This window comes from Sus scrofa, chromosome 14 (genome assembly GCF_054392235.1).
Source record: "Sus scrofa isolate SSC_HxYL_T2T_F1_AM1 chromosome 14, Sscrofa_HxYL_maternal_Yorkshire_Landrace_v2.0, whole genome shotgun sequence".
Taxonomy (NCBI): domain Eukaryota; kingdom Metazoa; phylum Chordata; class Mammalia; order Artiodactyla; family Suidae; genus Sus; species Sus scrofa.
The window spans coordinates 60,534,970-60,554,232 of record NC_139396.1 but is presented as its reverse complement, the minus strand read 5'-3'; the positions used below and the strand labels follow the sequence as shown (position 1 = coordinate 60,554,232).

The following is a 19,263-nucleotide window of genomic DNA, read 5'->3' as shown; positions in this document are numbered from 1 at the left end:
AACTAAGGCCTCAGCTTCCGGTCTATAAGCGATCACGGGAGGTGTGGAGTCTCATTTCCTTCCGGATCTGAGGCATGATGGGAAGTGTAGTTTCCCACCTTTGTCCTGTATACGGAGCTGTTTTTCTTAATAGGAGGCGAAAGCGGAGAACGTTTTGTCTGAAAAAGCCTCATTTAATAGCCCAATAAAATTCTCAGAGTAATTTTGGGAACCTGCATAAAGTTGCAACTTTTTATATTTTGCTTACCAAATATATTAGAAAACACTACCAACGAGTTCCCGCTGGCGTTGTCTCTGCAGCAGCTAGGATTTTATTCCCAGCCCGGTCGCAGTGGGTCCCGAGTAGCCACAGCTGTGGAGTAGGTAGCAGCTGTGTCTTGGATTCGATTCGAGAAACTTCTATATGCAGATCCTAGGAAGCTTCCATGGGCGGAAAAGTGGAGGGGAAGCACTACCATTTTCAATATAAGAAGGTATAGATGGTTGAAGGACCTAATCCTCAATTTAAACGAAATCCCTCCGATGAAAGGGACCTTCCACAGACATTTTCTCCACAGTTGCCTACTGCCTACACCCCCTAAAGCTTAAAAGTAGAGGGTCAAAACTAAAATTTAAAGTAAGTGAAATAGGAGTTCCTGTAGTGGCTCAGTGGTTAACGAATCCGACTAGGAACCAGGAGGTTGCGGGTTCGGTCCTGGCCTTACTCAGCGGGTTAAGGATCCGGCGTTGCCGTGAGCTGTGGTGTAAACCGAAGATGCGGCTGGGATCCCGCATTGCTGTGGCTCTGGGGTAAGCCGGTGGCTACAACTCTGATTAGACCCCCAGCTTGGGAACCTCCACATGCCGTGGGGAGTGGCCGTAGAAAAGGCAAAAAAGACCAAAAAAAATAGAAAAATTAATAAATCACTTCTTCTGGGAGGATTTGGAAAGTTTTGTGGGAGATGTTTTTGTGTTGGATTTGGAAAAAATAAGCACAAATCTGGCAGATGAAAGTGGCAACTGGAAGAATAAATGCAAGAGGTATGGAGACATCAAAGAGCATAGTTGTTCTGGGAGTTCCCTGTTGTGGCACAGGGAAATGAATCGATAGTTCCACGCTCAGTGGGTGGGGGATCTGGCCTTTCCCTGAGCTGTGGTGTAGGTGGCAGGCCTGCTCAGATCTTGCGTTGCTGTGGCTGTGCTTTTTTTTTTCTTCTCTTTTCAGGGCCGCATTCTCTGGCATATGGAAGTTCCCAGGCTAGGGGTCCAATCGGAGCTAAGGCTACCCCCTCTACGCCACAGCAACACTGGATCCCAGAAATGTCTGCGATCTACATCACAGCTCATCGCAACTGCCACAGATCTGACAACGCTGGATCTGGGAAGGACTGAGTGAGGCCAGCAATAGAATCCACATCCTCATGTATACTAGTTGGTTCATTTGTGCTGACCCACAACCGGGAACTCCCTTCGGCAAGGATTTCTGGTCACTTTGTACTCTATTCCTTCGTTTCTGAAATGGAGATAATAATATCTAATCTCACCATGCCCAGGGGCACGTGAAATTCCTCTAGCTAGGGTTAAATCCTGTGCCACTGTACCAAGGAGAGTTGCTACAGTGACAGCGCCAGATCCTTAATCTGCTGTACCATGAGGGAACTCCCCAAAGAGTGCATTCTTAACCATTAGTCTGTAAAGATTAAATAGATGTCTAATGAAGATGATTAGAGAGTTCTTTGCTCATACTAGAAGTAAAAACAGGGAGTTCCCCCTGTGGTGCAGTGGGTAAAGGATCCAGCATTGCCACAATTGTAGCATAAGTCACAGCTGTGGCTCAGATACAGTCCCTGACCTGGGAACATCCATATGCCACAGGTGCGTCCAAAAAAATGGGAGGTTCTTAAAAATTCGAATATTTATTATCTTTTGCAAAACAAACAGCATGGTATATGTTCAAAGGGTTTTTTGTTAGTTTTTACTGCATCAAAGCTTTTAAGGTAAGAGAAAGACATACCATATGATATCACTTATATGCGGAGTCTAAAATACGTCACGAATGAACCTACCTATAAAATAGAAACAGACTCACAGACATAAAAGAACAGACTTGTGGTTTTGGAGGGCATGAGGGGGAGGGACCGGGAGTTTGGGGTTGGTAGACGCAAAACTGTTATATTTAGAATGGATTAGCAGTGAGATCCTACTGTATAGCACAAAGAACTATATCCAATCTTTTGGAATGGAACATGATGGAAGATAAGAATGTATATATATATTATATATGACTGTATATATGTACGAATACATATGTAATGACTGGTCACTTTGCTGTACAGAAGAAACTGGCACAACATTGTAAATCAACTAAACTTTAATTAAAAGAGAGAGAACCCCCTCCCCGAAAAAAGGAGGAAAAAAAAAGCCCTTAAGGCAACATGTACACAGCATGCCATCTTTGGGCTTGAATTTTCCATTCTTTTCCATTTGCTTGTTGCTGGTGGCTAAAGCTTTTCACCTTGAAGTGTCCAAACCACCTCCTTGGCTGCTGTGTCTTTGGGAATCATGTAGCCTTTTTCTGGTTCTGGTTGTCTAAGGATATAAATCCAGTGCTCAGATGCTCATGAAGATCTCAGACATTTCAATGGGACCCTTCAGACTACAGTAAAGGCAGAGTTGCCATGCTTGCTGAAACATGATTTTTAAATGTGTCTGCCTTCCCTACAGATTAGGGATGAGTGTGATCTTAATAGGCCGCTTTTTATACCAGTTTAGGATTATTCACTAACCAAGCATGTAATAGTCTCAAGGAAAAGCTTAGACATTGCTCTTTTTGAAAATGCAAATGTCAGCACTTTATTTGTTCAGCTTCCTAAGCAAAGCATCTCTTAGAAACTATTACTTCAGAAAATGTATCACAATGAATAAAATGCAGAATTGCTTGCTAGAGCCTCTCAAAAATTCTGACAATCTCAGTGACTTTCACCGAGTAAATGCCCCAAAATATTTGTTAAGGAGTTTCCATTGTGGCTCAGCAGTTAAGAGCCCAACTAATACTCATGGGGATGCAGGTATGATCCCTGGCCTTGCTCAATGGGTTAAGGATCTGGTGTTGCCACAAGCTGCAGCATAGGTCACAGATGCAGCTCGGATCTGGCGCTGCTGTGGCATATGCTGCGGGTGTGGCCCTAAAAAAGACCAAAAAAAAAAAAAAAAGTTTGTTAAATGACTCATCATTGAAATTAAAAACAAAATGAACCCCCTCTTGTGTTTTGTTGTGGTACTGCAAAATTTAGCATTCCTTAGTTCGGCAAAGTATCACCACTCTATTAGTTAGCTATAAAATGCTCTTAAATTTGTTGGGGTATTTATTTATTTATTTATTTATTTATGCTTTTTAGGGCCATACCCACAGCATATGGAAGTTCCCAGGCTAGGGGTTGAATGGGAGCTACAGCTGCTGGCCTATACCACAGACACAGCAATGAGGGATCCGAGTTGTGTCTGCGGTCTGCACCACAACTCAAGGCAACACGAGATCACCAACGCATTGAGTGAGGCCAGGGATCAAACCCACATCTTCCTGGATACTAGTTACTTTCATTTCCGCTGCTCCACAAGGAAAACTCCTGCTCAGATTTTATTAATTACAAAGTAATATTTTTGCAGACACTGAGTCATTTTAAGCTTCAATGCAATTTCTCTATGAGGTAGGAATTGAAGATGAAAGAACTGAGGTATGGCATTCCAATTGTGGCTCAGTGGGTTAAGAACCCGACTAGTATCCATGAGGATGTGGGTTTGATTCCTGGCCTTGCTCAGAGGATTAAGGATCTGGTGTTCAAGCTTCCCCATAGGTCCCAGATGCAGCTCAAATCTGGCAGTGCTGTGGCTGTGGCATAGTACAGCAGCTGTGGCTCCCATTCAACCCCTAGCCTGGGAACTTGCATATGCTGTAGGTGTGCCCCAAATAGAAAAAAGGAAAACAAAACAAAACAAAACAACAACTGAGGCTTGATTACAAAAAGATGGCTTATTTAGGTTCACATGTACACTTGCAATAAATCATATCTTTTTGTGCCACCGAAGCCAGAAAATCAGTAGACAGCTATGCGGCAGAAAAAGTACTGTCCTTTCATCTGCTCAGAGGTCTCTTGCTATCTGACCTCTGCACATGAGTTTTCTTATTTATAAAATGGGGATGATATTAACAATATCAATAATTCCCTATATGGTAACATTAATATCAACACAGTGATTCACTCCCTTGTTCAATTTTCTCATAAGGAATTTCATAGAAGCATCATTTAAACATTCCTGCAAATGATTTGAGTGTCTACCAACACAGGAATTGACTAAATAATGAACATCCATATTATGGAATATTATTCAGGTATGCAAAAGAATGACTTACATCTAGTTGTGCATGCATGTCTAGAATGGTTGCATCAGCTGAATATGGCTACTGAACACTGGAAATGTAGCCTGTTCACACTGAGATTTTACACATTGGCTATATATATAAAATACGCACTGGGCTGGCTTCAAAGGCTTAACAAGAAAAACAAAAGAATGTAAAATACCAAACAATTTTTCTATTTATCAGTTATATGCTGAATGTTACTATGACATTATTTTGATATATTGGGCTAAATAGACATATTTTTCAAATTGATTTCGCTTGTTTCTTTTGACTGTTTTTTTTTTTTTTTGGTCTTTTTAGGACTGCACCCAAAGCATATGGAAGTTTCCAGGCTAGGGGTCGAATGAGAGCTGCAGCTGCTGCCTTACACCACAGGCAGAGCAATAGCAGATCCTTAACCGACTGAGTGGGGCCAGGGATTGAACAGGAGTCCTCATGTATACTAGTCAGGTTCATTACCACTGAGCCACAATGGGAACTCCTCTCTTTACCTTTTTAAAAGTGTGAATACTAGAAATTTTAACATTACATACATGGCTCACATTATATTGGACAATCAGTGCTGGTCTAGAGGGATGTCCATTACATATTAAGAGAAAAAATAAATCATAAAGTTTTATTTTTATATATACACACACATGGAGTTCCCTGGTGGCTCAGCAGGTTAAGAATCTAGAGTTGGAGTTCCCATCGTGGCTCAGTGGTTAATGAATCTGTCTAGGAACCATGAGGTTGCAGCTTCGATCCCTGGCCTTGCTCAGTGGGTTGAGGATCTGGTGTTGCCGTGAGCTGTAGTGTAGGTCAAAGACACGGCTCGGATCTGGTGTTGCTGTGGCTGTGGTGTAGGCCGGCAGCTACAGCTCCAATTTGACCCCTAGCCTGGGAACCTCCGTATGCTGTGGGTGCAGCCCCAGAAAAGACAAAAAAAAAAAAAAAAAAAAAGAATCTGGAGTTGCTGCCACTATGCCATAGGCCACAATTTCTGTGGGGGTTCCATCCCTAGCTTGGGAACTTCCACATGCCTTGAGTGTGGCCAGAAAAAAAAACTTCCCATATATGTTATGTGTGTGAATGAGCAGGATGTGTAATATATGTGTGTGTTCATATAGGTATAGAGAAAAGTGTGGAAGGATTGACACCAAATTTTTTTTTTCTTTTTAGGGCCCACCTGTGGCATATCCATACTCATGGATACTAGTCAGGTTCGTTACTGCTGCGCCACCACGAGAACTCTGACACCAAGTTAATGCTGATGGGGGTTGGGGTAGGGAGGTTGTATACATTGTGAAGCAGGGAAAATTACTATTTTTATTTGGCCTGTTACAAGGAGCTTGTATTGTTTTTGTTGTTGAGAAAGAAATTAAAATAAAGTATATCTAAATGACTATTTCTTAAGCTTATTATATGCCAGGCCCTGTGTTAGGCTCTGGGCATATGAAGATGCAGAAGGCAATGAGTTTAAGAGGAGCTCCTAATCTAGGGGAAGAGACAGAGAAGTCAACCAACAATGACACTGAACTGTGTTAGGGGCCAAAAGAAGCATAAACATGCAGCTCCCAAATCATAGGGAGAGACTCCAAAGCCTCTGCTTTATTCTAAGTAGTCAAGAGTTTTGTGCTGTGCATGTTTCCTGGAGAAGCTTATTGAGTTGAAGTGGAATCTTGCAGGATGCTTGGTTTTTTAGATGGAGACCATTTGAAAAGGTATTTCAGACAAAAATAACTAAATTTTGGTAGACAGGGATACAAGAAACAGCCAGAGGCATTTGGTAGATAGGGATACAAGAAACAGCCAGAGGCATATGTGAGGGAGTAGAGGTAAATGAAACTGACCAGGTAGGCATAGTTCATGTTTAGAAGGGCCTGATGTGTTAATGGAAGCATTTTCTTTCTTCCTTTTTTTTTTGGTGGCAGGGGTGGGGGGCACCTGTGGTATGTGGAGGTTCCCAGGCTAGGGTCAAACTGGAGCATGGGAGCTGTAGCTGGTGGCCTACGCCACAGCCACAGCAATGCCAGATCTGAGCCACATCTGCAACCTACACCACAGCTCATGCCAACGCTGGATGCTTAACACACTGAGGAAGGCCAGGGATTGAACCTGCATCTTCATGGATCCTAGTCAGGTTTGTTAACCGCTGAGCCACGATGGGAGCTCCAGGTGATTCTTCTTATTCTAGAGGAGATGACTTCCAGCCTGAGATCAGAGTTCACAGGGAGGGAGGTCAGAATCATCCAGGAACAGGGAGAAGATTGTTTAAAGGCTCTGAGCTGGGAGAGAACAATTGAGGGGAAATGGAAGTTATTCAGTATGGCTGGGTCACAGAATGCTTGGGGAGGGGAGCAGCTGGTTAAGTGAGCAGGGACCAGAACAGGTAGTTATGAATTTTTTTTTTTTTTTTGCTTTTTTTAGGCCGTACCTGCGACATATGGAGGTTCCCAGGCCAGGGGTCTGATCAGAGCTACAGCTGCCGGCCTACACCACAGCTACAGCAATGCAGGATCCGAGCTGCATCTGTGACCTACATCACAGCTCATGGCAATGCCAGATCCTTAACCCACTGAGCAAGGCCAGGGATCAAACCTGCAACCTCATGGTTCCTACTCGGATTTGTTTCCACTGTGCCATGACGGGAACTCCTGATCATTATTTTTTAATGGTCCCACCCAGGGCGCATGCAAGTTCCCTGGCCAGGGATTGAATCTGAGTCATAACTTTGACCCAGGCAGCAGATGTGGCAATGCTGGATCCTGTGGGGATCAAACCTGAGACTCCTCAACAACCTGAGTCACTGCAGTCAGATTCTTAGCCCACTGTACAACAGTAGGAACTGTGTAAAAAAAAATTTATTTTTGGTCTTTTTTGGGCTGAACCCACGGCACATGGAGGTTCCCAGGCTAGGGGTCCAATCAGAGCTATAGCCTCTGGCCTACGTCAGAGCCACGGCATCCTGGGATCCAAGTGGCATCTGTGACCTACAGACCACGCTCACAGCAACATTGGATCCTTAACCCACTGGGTGAGGCCAGGGATCGAACCCTTGTCCTCATGGATGCTATGAGGGTAACTCCCATAAAATTTTTTTTGATCGTATCCTAAAAGTAAAGAGAAGCCATTGAAATGTTGAATTTAAGGAGTGACTAGTTTTTTGTTTTAGATTACTGTGGCTGTTACATGGTGAATGGAGTGGAAAGGGCAAACCTGCAGGTCTGAGATCAGTCAGGATGTTGTTTGAGTCATTTGGGCAGCCAGGATTTAGGCGAATGGAAAGAAACAGGCTGGGCAACTGTTTGTTGAATGCCTGCAACCTACATCCAACTGGCATATATTAAAGGTGATTTTTATAAGGGTTTTTGGGTAACATTGAGGCTGAAGCAGTTAGCACATTTTATGACAGTTCTTTGTATTAGAGTGAGATGACTAGCAGTGGAAGGAAAAAATGAGGATTTTGGATGATGTGAGTTTGAATTCTGGCACTGCCACTAACTAGATCTGTGGCCATTAATGAGCCACACAGGCATTCATCAGATAAAAACTCTGTCTTCTCACTGCGGTCTAAGCTGCTATCATCTCTAGCCTGGAATTACAGTATTTTAATATTCTGAACTGGTCTCTATTTCTAGCCTTGCCCTCTTGATTCACTTAATCAAAGTACCAAAGTAATACTTTTTTTCCCCCGCTTTTTAGGGGTGCACCTGCAGCACATGGAAGTTCCCGGGCTAAGGTTTGAATCAGAGCTGCAGCTACTGGCCCTCACCACAGCCATAGCCACAGCAATGCGGGGTCCTAGCGGTGTCTGCGACCTACACCACAGCTCATGGCAACACCAGATCCTTAACCCACTGAGCAAGGCCAGGTGTCGTACCCGCAACCTCATGGTTCCTAGTTGGATTCGTTTCTGCTGCACCACAATGGGAACTCCCTTATATTCCTTTTCTAATATTTCTTTGTTAGTATACAGAACTGCAACTGATTTCTGAATGTTAATCTTTTTTTTTTCTTTTTTTTTGCCTTTTCCAGGGCTGCACCCGAGGCATATGGAGGTTCCCAGACTAGGGGTCCAATCGGAGCTATAGCTGCTGGCCTACGCCATGGCCACAGCAACGTGGGATTCGAGCTGCATCTGTAAACTACACCACAGCTCACAGCAACGCCAGATCCTTAACCCACTCAGCAAGGCCAGGGATTAGAACCCGCAACCTCATGGTTCTTAGTCAGATTCGTTAACCACTGAGCCATGATGGGAACTCCTCTGAATGTTAATCTTATATTCTGCTATTTGCTGAATTTGTTGATCAGTTCGAGTCGTTTTTGGGTTGAGTCCTTAGGGTTTTCTATGTATAGTATCATGTCATCATCTGCATACAGTGACAATTTTACCTCTTCTCTCCCAATTTGGACACCTTTTATTTCTTTTGTCTTATTGCTTTGTCTAGTACTTCCAATACTATGTTGAATAAAAGTGGTGCGAGTGGGCATCCTTGTCTTGTTCCCGATTTCAGTGGGAAGGCTTTCAGCTTTTCTCCATTGGGTATTATATTTGCTGTAGATTTGTCATAAATGGCTTATTATTATGTTAAGGTATATTCCCTCTACACTCACTTTGATAAGAGTTTTTATCATGAATGGGTGTTGAATTTTGTCAAATGCTTTTTCTGCATCTATTGAGATGATCGTGTGGTTTTTTTTTTTTTTTCCACCATACAGCAAGGGGATCAAGTTATCCTTACATGTATACATTTTTTCCCCCACCCTTTGTTCTATTGCAATATGAGTATCTATACATAGTTCGATCGTGTGGTTTTTGACTTTTCTTTTGTTGATGTGGTGTACAACATTGATTGATTTGCATATGTTGAACCATCCTTGTGATCCTGGGATGAATCCCACTTGGTCATGGTGTATAACCTTTTTTATGTTTTTGGATGCAGTTGGCTAAAATTTTGTTGAAAATTTTGGGGTCTGTATTCATCAAAGATATTGGCCTATAGTTTTCTTTTTTGTTAACATCTTTGTCTGGTTTTGGTATTAGGGTGATGGTGGCATCATAGAATGTCTTTGGGAGTGTTCCTTCTTCAAACTTTTGGAAAAGTTTAAGGATGGGTATAAGTTCCTCTTTGTATGTTTGGTAGAATTCACCTGTGAATCCATCTGGTCCTGGACTTTCATTTATAGGGAGTGTTATCATTTCCTACTACTCTCCTTATATTTCCTATACCCTTCCCACCTCCTACTGTGCTCCAGGCAGAGATTTCTTCATTTTCCCTCCTGCCTCCTGCCTCAGGCCCTTTGCAATGGCCTCTCCCTGTGCTTGAAATGCTCTTCCCCTAAATTATTCTGTCTATTTCTACATCAGATCTTTACTCAAACGTTAGTGATAACGTTATGCTTTAAAATAACATAAACGGCTATGGAGAAAAGAAGGGAAATGAGGATGGGAGTATTTCTCTTGATTACTATGGCTCCTATCACAAGAACACCGGGATTTTTGTCTTTTCATCCCCATAGTCAAAAATAGAGCCTAGCAGATAGAAAACACTTGCATGTTTACTTCCAATAAAGCACTTAATAGGCCAGGCCTCGTTCTAAACATTTTACATTTTTAATTCTCCCCATAAACCTAAGAAGAAAATACAATTCTCGTTGTACAGAAATGAAGGAATGGAGGAAACAGCCTCAGAGAAATCAAGCAGTTTTCCCAAGGTTACATATCTGGAGCGAAGCGGCTGTTTGTAGAATGAAATGAATGAAATTCGACTTGACGGCGCGGGAATGGAAATCCACGCGGTGGGAGTGGATGCGATCAATTCCTGTGAGCGCGTGAGACTTTGAGCGCGCAGCACAGGCCCCGCTGTGAAGGCCTAAAGGAGGAGGTGAGGGTACTTTGGGAACTGCACGGCAGCTGCTTCGCCGAACCACTAAATTGCCATAACCAGTTGCAGATCAGCCCCGGCTGACTGGAAGCAGGAAGTAGCGGCCGGCGTCGCGCGGGGTGACGTCATGGTGGCGCCGGCGCCGAGGGGCGGGGGAGAAGGAGGAGCGAACCGAGGTTGGGGGGCGGCTGCACAGTCCCCGGGATCCCCAGGCCTGGAGGGGGGTCTGCGCGCGGCCGGCTGGCACTGCCCCCCGTCCGGTCCCGAGCGGGCCTCCCTCGGGCCAGCCCGATGTGACCAGGCTCAGTGGAGCCTGAGCAAGGAACCGGTCCGTCGCGGAGCCGGAGAGCGGGAGGAACATGACATCGCGGAGGTGAGGAGCCCCGAGGGCCCAGCCTGGGCCTCAGCCCCGCACCCCCCCCGCGCCGCGTTTGGTCTGCCCGGCCTGGGAAGGGGCGGCCGGGCCAGGCTTCGGACTCCGGCCCGGGGTCGCGGGGGCAGGATCTGTCCCAACTCCCTGTCCCTCCTGGGCCCCAGGGCCCGGCCCCACCGCGCCCCCACCCCTCGCGTCCTCATTCATTTCCTGCCTCCCCGAGTTCCGGCTCCTGCAGCCCTGGGGATGCCCGTCTGGACAGGGGCAGGTAGAGCCGCCCCAGGAACCGCGGACGCCAGCGGCCCGGCTCGGCGCCGCATTCCTGACCCATTGCCTCATGAGAATTGCCTCATGGTGATTCCGAAATAACCCCGCTCACTTGGGGAGGCTCCTCGGTCCGGGACGCGGGAGGGGAGAGGAGGGAGTTGCGCGGGGCCGGGCCCCAGTTGATCGAGCGGCTCTGGGTCACTACTTTTTGCGCGCATTCGGGGGCTTTACTCAGGATCCCTGACCCCTTTACATGCCTTTTTGCATCCCGTCCCCCCGACTACTCACGTGCCAGAAATGGAAAAACTGACTGTATCTACAGCTATTAGAAGTATTTCCTTCCTCTGCGATCTTCTCTTTGGGAGATTGGAGGACAGGGAGCTCTGTCTCTAGTTATTTAATCCTTCACCACAACCGTAAATGTCTGGTAACATTAATCACCCCCGTTTTACGGATGTGTAAACTGAGGCTCAGAGGAAACATGATAGTAATAGGATTTGAACCGAAGAGTCCTCAGAGTAGTGAATTGAGATTCTTTGAAAGTTCAGTGTAGTTATACCATTAATAGCTAACATTTATTTAGCTCTTACTGTATGCCAGATACGTTTAATCCTTACTCTCAACCTATGAGATAGGTAGTGTTATCACCGTTCTAAAGATGAGTAAACTGAGTTTCAGAAGTTAGGCAACTTGCCTAAGGTCAGTCTATCAATAAGTAGTGGAACCAGAATCCCCACTGTTAATTACTAGGTTGCTATTATTGTTTCATAACTATTGCCAATCATTTGTAAGCCTTAATTTTGTTGTTAAACAGTAGTATGATCTGTTGTTTTCAGATAACGATCCTGCTATGTATTGCTACTTTTTATATACGATTCAAACATAAGATCCATTGTTTAGACTTTCCTTCATTGTCCTGTTATGGTCACTGTCTCAGACATTTGAAAAACTGTTTCAAGCTGTTAGAGTTATTTGAATGAGAGATTTCAAAATATTAGGAATGCTTTCTCAAAAACACCTGCATATTTTCCATTCATGGAATGAAAAGAGAAAGAAGAAAACTGAAAACTTAGAAAGTGAGTGCTTTGGACAGGTCTGTTGGCAAGTGCTTACAGATCTGGGTAATACATAATTGCATTTCAGCAGAACAGTGTATAGCCTCAAATGTGCTTATTCTTTAGGGAGCTTTTAAATAAAACAGTTGTCTATTCTTTAATCTGTCAAATAGTCATTGAGCCTTTTGTTCCTTGTGTCTGCTCTTCCAGACAAGTAAGGATCTGCTTCTTTTAGGAGACAAAAAGATTGGGGGCTGGGGCTGGGATAGGGGCTGGGTAGTAATAGACTCTACATTGTCTAGCTTGTTAGTTTAGAAGCCAGGAAGTGTGGTATAGCCAAAGCAGCAAGTGGTAAAGATGACAGCTTGAAATGGAGTAATTCCTTCTCTCCTCCAGCCCTCTCTTACCTGTTATGGAAAAGAAATGTGTGCCACCTAAAAGTCATATTATGAATATAACACACATAATTGGAAACTATTTATTATTATTTTTCAGATAGATGTTTTATTTTTAACCAGCTTTATTGAGGTATAAACGACATAGGATAGATTGCATATATTTGTTTTTCTTTCTTTCTTTCTTTTTTTTTTTTTTTTTTTTTTTTTTTGTCTTTTTTGGCTGCCCTGCGGCATATAGAAGTTCCCTGGGCCAGGGATTACATCCAAGTAGAAGTTGTGACCTAAGCTGCAGCTGCGGCAACACAGGATTCTTAACCCACAGTGTCAGGCTGGGGATGGAACCTGTGTCCCAGTGCTCCCAAGATGCTGCCAGTACCGATGTGCCATAGCAGGAACTCCCAACTGCATATATTTAAGCATACAGTTTGAGAAGTTTTGACACATAGATACACTTGTAAAACCATCACCATAATTGAGATAATGGACATATCCATCACGCCTTGCCATGGCTCCTCAAGCCCTTTCTAATCCCTTCCTTCTCAGACAAACACTCTTCTGTTTTCTGTCCCTGTGTATTAGTTTGCATTTCCTAGAATTTTGTATAAATGGGCTTTGATGTATGGTTTCTTATGCTCAGCATAATTATGTTGAGATTCAACCATATTATAGTGTGTGTGTCAAATAGTTCATTACTTTTTATTGATTAGTAATATTCCATCGTATGGATGTACTGCCATCTATTTATCCACCTACCTGTTGCTGGACATTTGGGTTGTTTCAGAGTTTGGCCATCACAAATAAAGCTGCTCTGAATGTTGGTGTACAACTGTGTGTATAGCTGTGTACCTCATTCCTCTTTGGAAAATACCCATCAATGGTATGGCTGGTTCACATAGTAGATATATATTTAACTTTTTTAGGGGCGTTCCTGTTGTGGCTCAGTGGTTAATGAATCCGAGTAGGAACCATGAGGTTTCAGGTTCGATCCCTGGCCTTGATCAGTGGGTTAAGGATCTGGCGTTACCGTGAGCTGTGGTATAGGTCCCAGGTGCGGCTTGCATCCTTTGTTGCTGTGGCTTTGGCGTAGGCTGGTAGCTACAGCTCTGATGAGACCCCTAGCCTGGAAACCTCCATATGCTGTGGGAGAGGCCCTAGAAAAGGCGCGCGCGCGCGCACACACACACACACACACACACACACACAAACTTTTCCAGAAATTGGCAGACATTTTCAGAATGTTTATACATGTACATTCCCACCAACAGTATATTAGAGTTACAGTTCCTCCACATCCTGAACAACACTTGGTATGGTCCATTTTTAAATTTTAGCCATTTAAAAGGTATGTCGTATCTTGTGGGTTTTTTTTTTTTTTTTTTTTTCCATGTTAGCACTTTAAAATTTTGAAATTTTGGAGTTCTTGCTGTGGTGCAATGGGATAGCCAGCATTTCTGGAGCACCTGGATGTGGGTTTGATCCCTGGCCTAGCACAGTGTGTTAAGGATCCAGCATTGCAACTGTGGCTTGGATCTGATCCCTGGTCTGGGACCTCAGTATGCCTCAGGGTGGCCAAAAAAGAAAAAAAAAAATTAAATTTTAATTGTACTCACTTAATATTTTAATTAAGGTGTAATTGACATATAACATTCTGTTGGTTTTAGGTATACAGTGTAATGATTTGATATTTATTCATTGTAGTTTTAATTTGTATTTTCTCCAATGACTAATAATGTTGATCATCTTTTCATGTGCTTGTGTGCCATCTTTGGTGACATGTCTATTTGATCAAATATTTTCCCTTTTTACCTGTTTATTTATTTATTAGTCGTGCCTGCGGCATGGAAGTTCCTGGGCCAGGGATCCAACCTGCACCACAGCAGTGACCCGGGCTGCTGCAGGGAAACACCAAATCCTTAACCTGCTGTACCACAAGGGAACTCCATATTTTCTCTTTTTAAAATTTACTTGTTTGTTTTATTATTGAAATTGGAGAGTTTTTTGTTCTGGAAACAAGTCTTTGATCAGAATTGCAAATATTTTCTTTTAGTCTGTGACGTCTTTTCATTTTTAAAATGGTGTTTTAAACAGGGTTTTTTTAAATTTTGATGACGTCCAGTTTATCATTAAAAAAAAAAGGATTATGCTTTTGGTGACATTTCTAAGAAATCTTTGCTTAACCCAAGATCTTTTTTTTTTTTTTTTAAGCTATTTCTTGGGCCGCTCCCGCGGCATATGGAGGTTCCCAGGCTAGGGGTCCAAACGGAGCTGTAGCCACCGGCCTATGCCAGAGCCACAGCAACGCGGGTTCCGAGCCGTGTCTGTGACCTACACCACAGCTCACGGCAATGCCGGATTGTTAACCCACTGAGCAAGGGCAGGGATCGAACCCGCAACCTCATGGTCCCTAGTCGGATTTGTTAACCACTGTGCCATGACGGGAACTCCTGCTTAACCCAAGATCTTAAATGTTTTCTCTTGTTTCCTACAATTTTTATAGTTTTAGGTTTATGGTCCACTTTGAATTAACTTCTGTATGTGGCATGAGGTGTGGATGTATCTTCTCTTTTTCGCATATGGGTATCCAGTTGTTCCAGCACTATTTGTTGAAAAGACTTTCCATTTTTATTGAACTTGCACCTTTGTTGAAAATCATTTGTCCATTTATATGGGGGTCGTGGGTCTATTTCTGGACTCTAGTCTGTTCCATTGACTTGTCTTTCCACATGATCTTGATTACCATTGCATTATAATAAGTCTTGTCTTTTTTTGGGGGGGAGCTGCATCTGCGGCATATGGAGGTTCCCAGGCTAGGGGTCCAATTGGAGCCATAGCCGCTGGCCTATGCCAGAGCCACAGCAACGCAGGATCCAAGCCGTGTCTGTGACCTACACCACAGCTCAGGGCAATGCTGGATCCTTAACCCACTGATCGAGGCCAGGGATCTAACCCGAGTCCTTATGGATGCTAGTCGGGTTTGTTAACTGCTAAGCCACGACTGGATCTCCTAACAAGTCTTGAAACTAGATAGTGTTAGTTTTTTGTTTTGTTTTGTTTTGTTTTTTTTTGTCCAGGCTGGGCCTTGTAGAAGTTCTAGGGGCAAAGATTGAACTCATGACATAGCAGAAACCCAAGCAGTGACAACACGGGATCTTTAACCTGCTGAGCCACCAGGGAACTCCCCAAGATAGTGTTAGTCTTAGAACTGTCTTCTTTTTCAAATGATTTTTAACCCCAGAATGAATTCATTCAACAAGTAGTTACTGAACCAGTTGGTACAACAGGCAAATATTGCTGTTCTAATGGTTGGGAGAGAAAATGGACCAACACATGAATAAATAAAACCATTTCAGTAGTAGTAATTGCTGGGAGGAAAAAAAAAATAAGCCAAATGCGGAGAATTAAAAAAAAATTTTTTTTTTTGTCACATATGTGGCATATGTAAGTTCCTGGGCTGGGGATTGAGCCTGTGTAGATGCAGAGACAGCACAGGATCCTTAACCCATTTCCCCGTAGCAGGAACTCCAGAGAGTATGGTTAGTTTTGATAATGGGTTTTGGCAGAGTCTCTGGGAGGTGATGAGCTGACTCCTAAATGACTAATATTCTGAATTTTGTTTTGTTTAATGATCAAAACTCTTCTTTTTGGTTCATGGGTTTAGGGTTTAGAGTTTGTATGCATTCAGTAATTAAAATGTTGTATATTCAGTGTACTGATACCTCTCAACCTCATAGGTAGGGAAAGGAAGGCAGTGAACAGTTAAATGACCTTCTTTCCAGGTAATTTAGCAATGATAGTACTGAGTTTAGATTTTGATATTGGAGTTCCTGTTGTGGTGCAGTGGAAATGAATCTGACTAGGAACCATGAGGTTGCAGGTTTGATCCCTGGCCTTGCTCCTTGGGTTGAGGACCTGATGTTGCTGTGGCTGTGGGATAGGCCAGCAGCTGTAGTTCCAATCAGACCCCCAGCCTGGGAACCTCCATATGCCTCGGTTGTGGCCCTAAAAAGCAAACAAACATACAAAAAAAAGATTTTGAGATTGCTTAGCTGCTCTACTCTGCCTTATTCAGCTGATAAAACTGGCTGGATTTTTCAGCATCTGCTATATCTCTTGCATTTACTTTGTTCCTCTGGAAGGTAGAGTCTGATGACTAGTTCAACATTTAGCTTGTTCTTTTTTTTTTAATTTTATGATGATTTTTCTCTTTTTTTCCCTTAATTTTATGATTTTTATTTTTTCCATTATAGCTGGTTTACAGTTTTCTGTCACTTTTCTACTGTACAGCAAGGTGACCCAGTCACACATACATTCTTTTTCTCACATTATCCTCCATCATGCTCCATCATAAGTGACTAGATATAGTTTCCAGTGCTATACAGCAGGATCTCATTGCTTTCCAAAGACAGTAGTTTGCATCTATTAACCCCAAATTCCCAGTCTATCTCCCTCCCTCCCCCTCCCCCTTGGTAACCACAAATCTGTTCTCCATGTCCATGATTTTCTTTTCTGTGGAAAGGTTGGTTCATTTGTGGCATATATTAGATTCTAGGTATAAGTGATATCACATGGTATTCGTGTTTCTCTTTCTGACTTACTTCATTTAGTATGAGAGTCTCTAGTTCTGTCCTAGCTTGTTCTTAAACTCTAGACTTTTGATTTATGTGTTGCAGATCAAGTACATTTTGTCCCAGGCTCTCCCTGGTGGTCATGTTTGTTTATCTCCTATGGGAGTAAATAAACTTGCCTTAACTGAAAAATAGCAGTTCTCTGTCTTTCCAGTTGAAATTGAAGTGTCTTAATTAACATCCTGTCCCCATGTAAGCTCGGGTTTTTGTCCAGAGCTTCTCGAATGCAGGGGCCACTGCTAGGATTGCTTACTGTTCTTGCACATGGTCATTGTGGAGACTGTTAGAGAGTCGCACAAGATCTGGAAAAGCATAGCCAGCCCTTGTTTGTATTCCTTTCTAGCGGGCCTTGGTGTACTTTGTTAGGCAGTTCTAGAATAATAGAAGATACTGTGCTTATTTCTCTTTCCCTTTGGGAAACACAGACAGCACTTGCCCTCCAAAGCTGACCTTTTTAATAAGGAAAGGCAAGGCAAATACTGACGTTCGGCAGGTTCTGTGGCAGTTGTGCTGCAACCATGGGTTTGAGGGCCCCCTTCCCCCCAAATGGATTCAAACACCCTAAAATGCTCCCAGTTCATTACTGAGTTTTGGAGGGTTGTGTGCATTTAGCAGACTTGTATGTACTTTGATTCTTGGCAACATTGAAATATGAAAGATACAATTCATGTTTGTAAGGAGCATTGAATTTAGAGAGGGAAACAAACTTGTAAGTCTGCATCAGTGAGTTTGATGAAATCGGTTTGAGTTTGATGAAATCAGTTTGATGAATGTAGCACCAAACTGAAAGTGAAATTTGTCAGTATAGATCATACTGTTTAGAATACATACATCCTTGTATACTGATAAGTACATTTATACACACTGCGTACATCAGTCTGTATACACATACATATACACACATGCACTATATTTATTTTAAAAACAATAGACTATCAGAGTTCCTGCTGTGGCGCAACAGAATTGGCAGCATCTTGGGAGCACTGGGACGCAGGTTCAGTCCCTGGCCCAGCACAGTGGGTTAAAGATCTGGCATTGCCACATCTGTGGCTTAGGTTGCAACTGTGGCTGGGATCTGATCCCTGGCCCAAGAACTTCATATGCCGCAGGGCAACCAAAAAAGAAAACAAACAAAAAATAGGCTATTGATCCAAGTCCTTGTCATTCTGTTGAGGCTGTGATGAAACACTGACCCATTCATTCAAGAACTGTTTAGTGGGATTACTAAGTGCGGGGCACTGTGCTAATTATTGGGGGTTCCAGGTTTTAAGGAAACAGCTGAGCCACTATGGGAACTCCGGGGCTGATTTGTTCAGTACATTGATTAGGCTCTTTTTTATAAATGTTGATATTGTGTGAGTGTTTGTGTGTGTGTTTGTTCATTTTGCTGCATGTGTAAGCTTCTGGGTTGGGGATTGAACCTGTGCCTCAGCAGCGTCCCAGGCCACTGCAGAGACAGTGCCAGATCCTTAACAGTTCTAAGCCACAGCAGGAACTGTGTGTTTGTGTTTTCTTTCTGTGAGATGTGTGGAACCCTCTTGGGTCAAGTTGTTATGACCCGAGATTATTTTTTGTTTGTTTGGTTGGTTGGTTTTGTTTTTCTTTTTCAGCCACCCCTGCAACATATGGAAGTTCCTAGGCCAGGGGTCCAATCCAAGCTGGATCTGCGACCTATACCACAGCTACAACAATCTGCCGAGCTGGTGATTGAACCAGTGCCTCCACAGAGACAAGCCAGGTCCTTAACCCCCGTGCCACAGCGGGAACTCCTGGGATTCTTAATAAATAAGAGACTGTGCCAGAGGGTGACTGGATAGAAGGGATTGTCAAGTGCTGGCAGGTTTGCAGGTCTTAGGATGTGTAAGAGGAGAGTGCTCTTCCCCCTTTACCCAAGCAACTTTTTCTGCTATGCCCTTCCTCCGTCTTTTATCCCACCAGGTTTTTCTTTACTCCTTGAAATTAATTCAGGCAACATTCATCTAGTTCTTACTGTAAACATGAGGAGGACTGGAAATTTATCTGTTTCTTCTCATCCTGTTTGAACACACCTTGATAAACCCAAATGTAGACATACCAATTTGCCTTTTCCCCAGCCTTTTAAGTAATACAGATACATTTTCATTATTTTTAGGGGAGACTAACTAACCTCTGCTATTTGAATTCACACTAAGTGAGAGATTAGGGCAAGGTTTAGAGATGCGTGGCCTTAGAACCTAATATTACGGTGTATATATAAGCCTTGAGACTGGCTCTATCATAGAATATTAATCCTGTTA

The 19,263-nt window shown here is 43.2% G+C and overlaps 1 protein-coding gene across 6 annotated transcripts in view; it reads left to right on the top strand.

Moving 5' to 3' along the window:
• Positions 1-10,426: 10,426 nt before the first annotated feature.
• PTPN11 (protein tyrosine phosphatase non-receptor type 11) overlaps positions 10,427-19,263 on the top strand; it is a 90,049-nt gene continuing 81,212 nt past the window's right edge. For all 6 annotated transcript variants that reach the window (XR_014826937.1, XR_014826936.1, XM_021073563.2 and 3 more), the window contains exon 1: positions 10,427-10,642. Coding sequence is in view for 4 of the 6 variants with exons in the window: in XM_021073563.2 (XP_020929222.1) it covers positions 10,629-10,642 (14 nt within the window). In the remaining 2 variants the exon portion in view is untranslated. The remainder of the gene's footprint in view (positions 10,643-19,263) is intronic.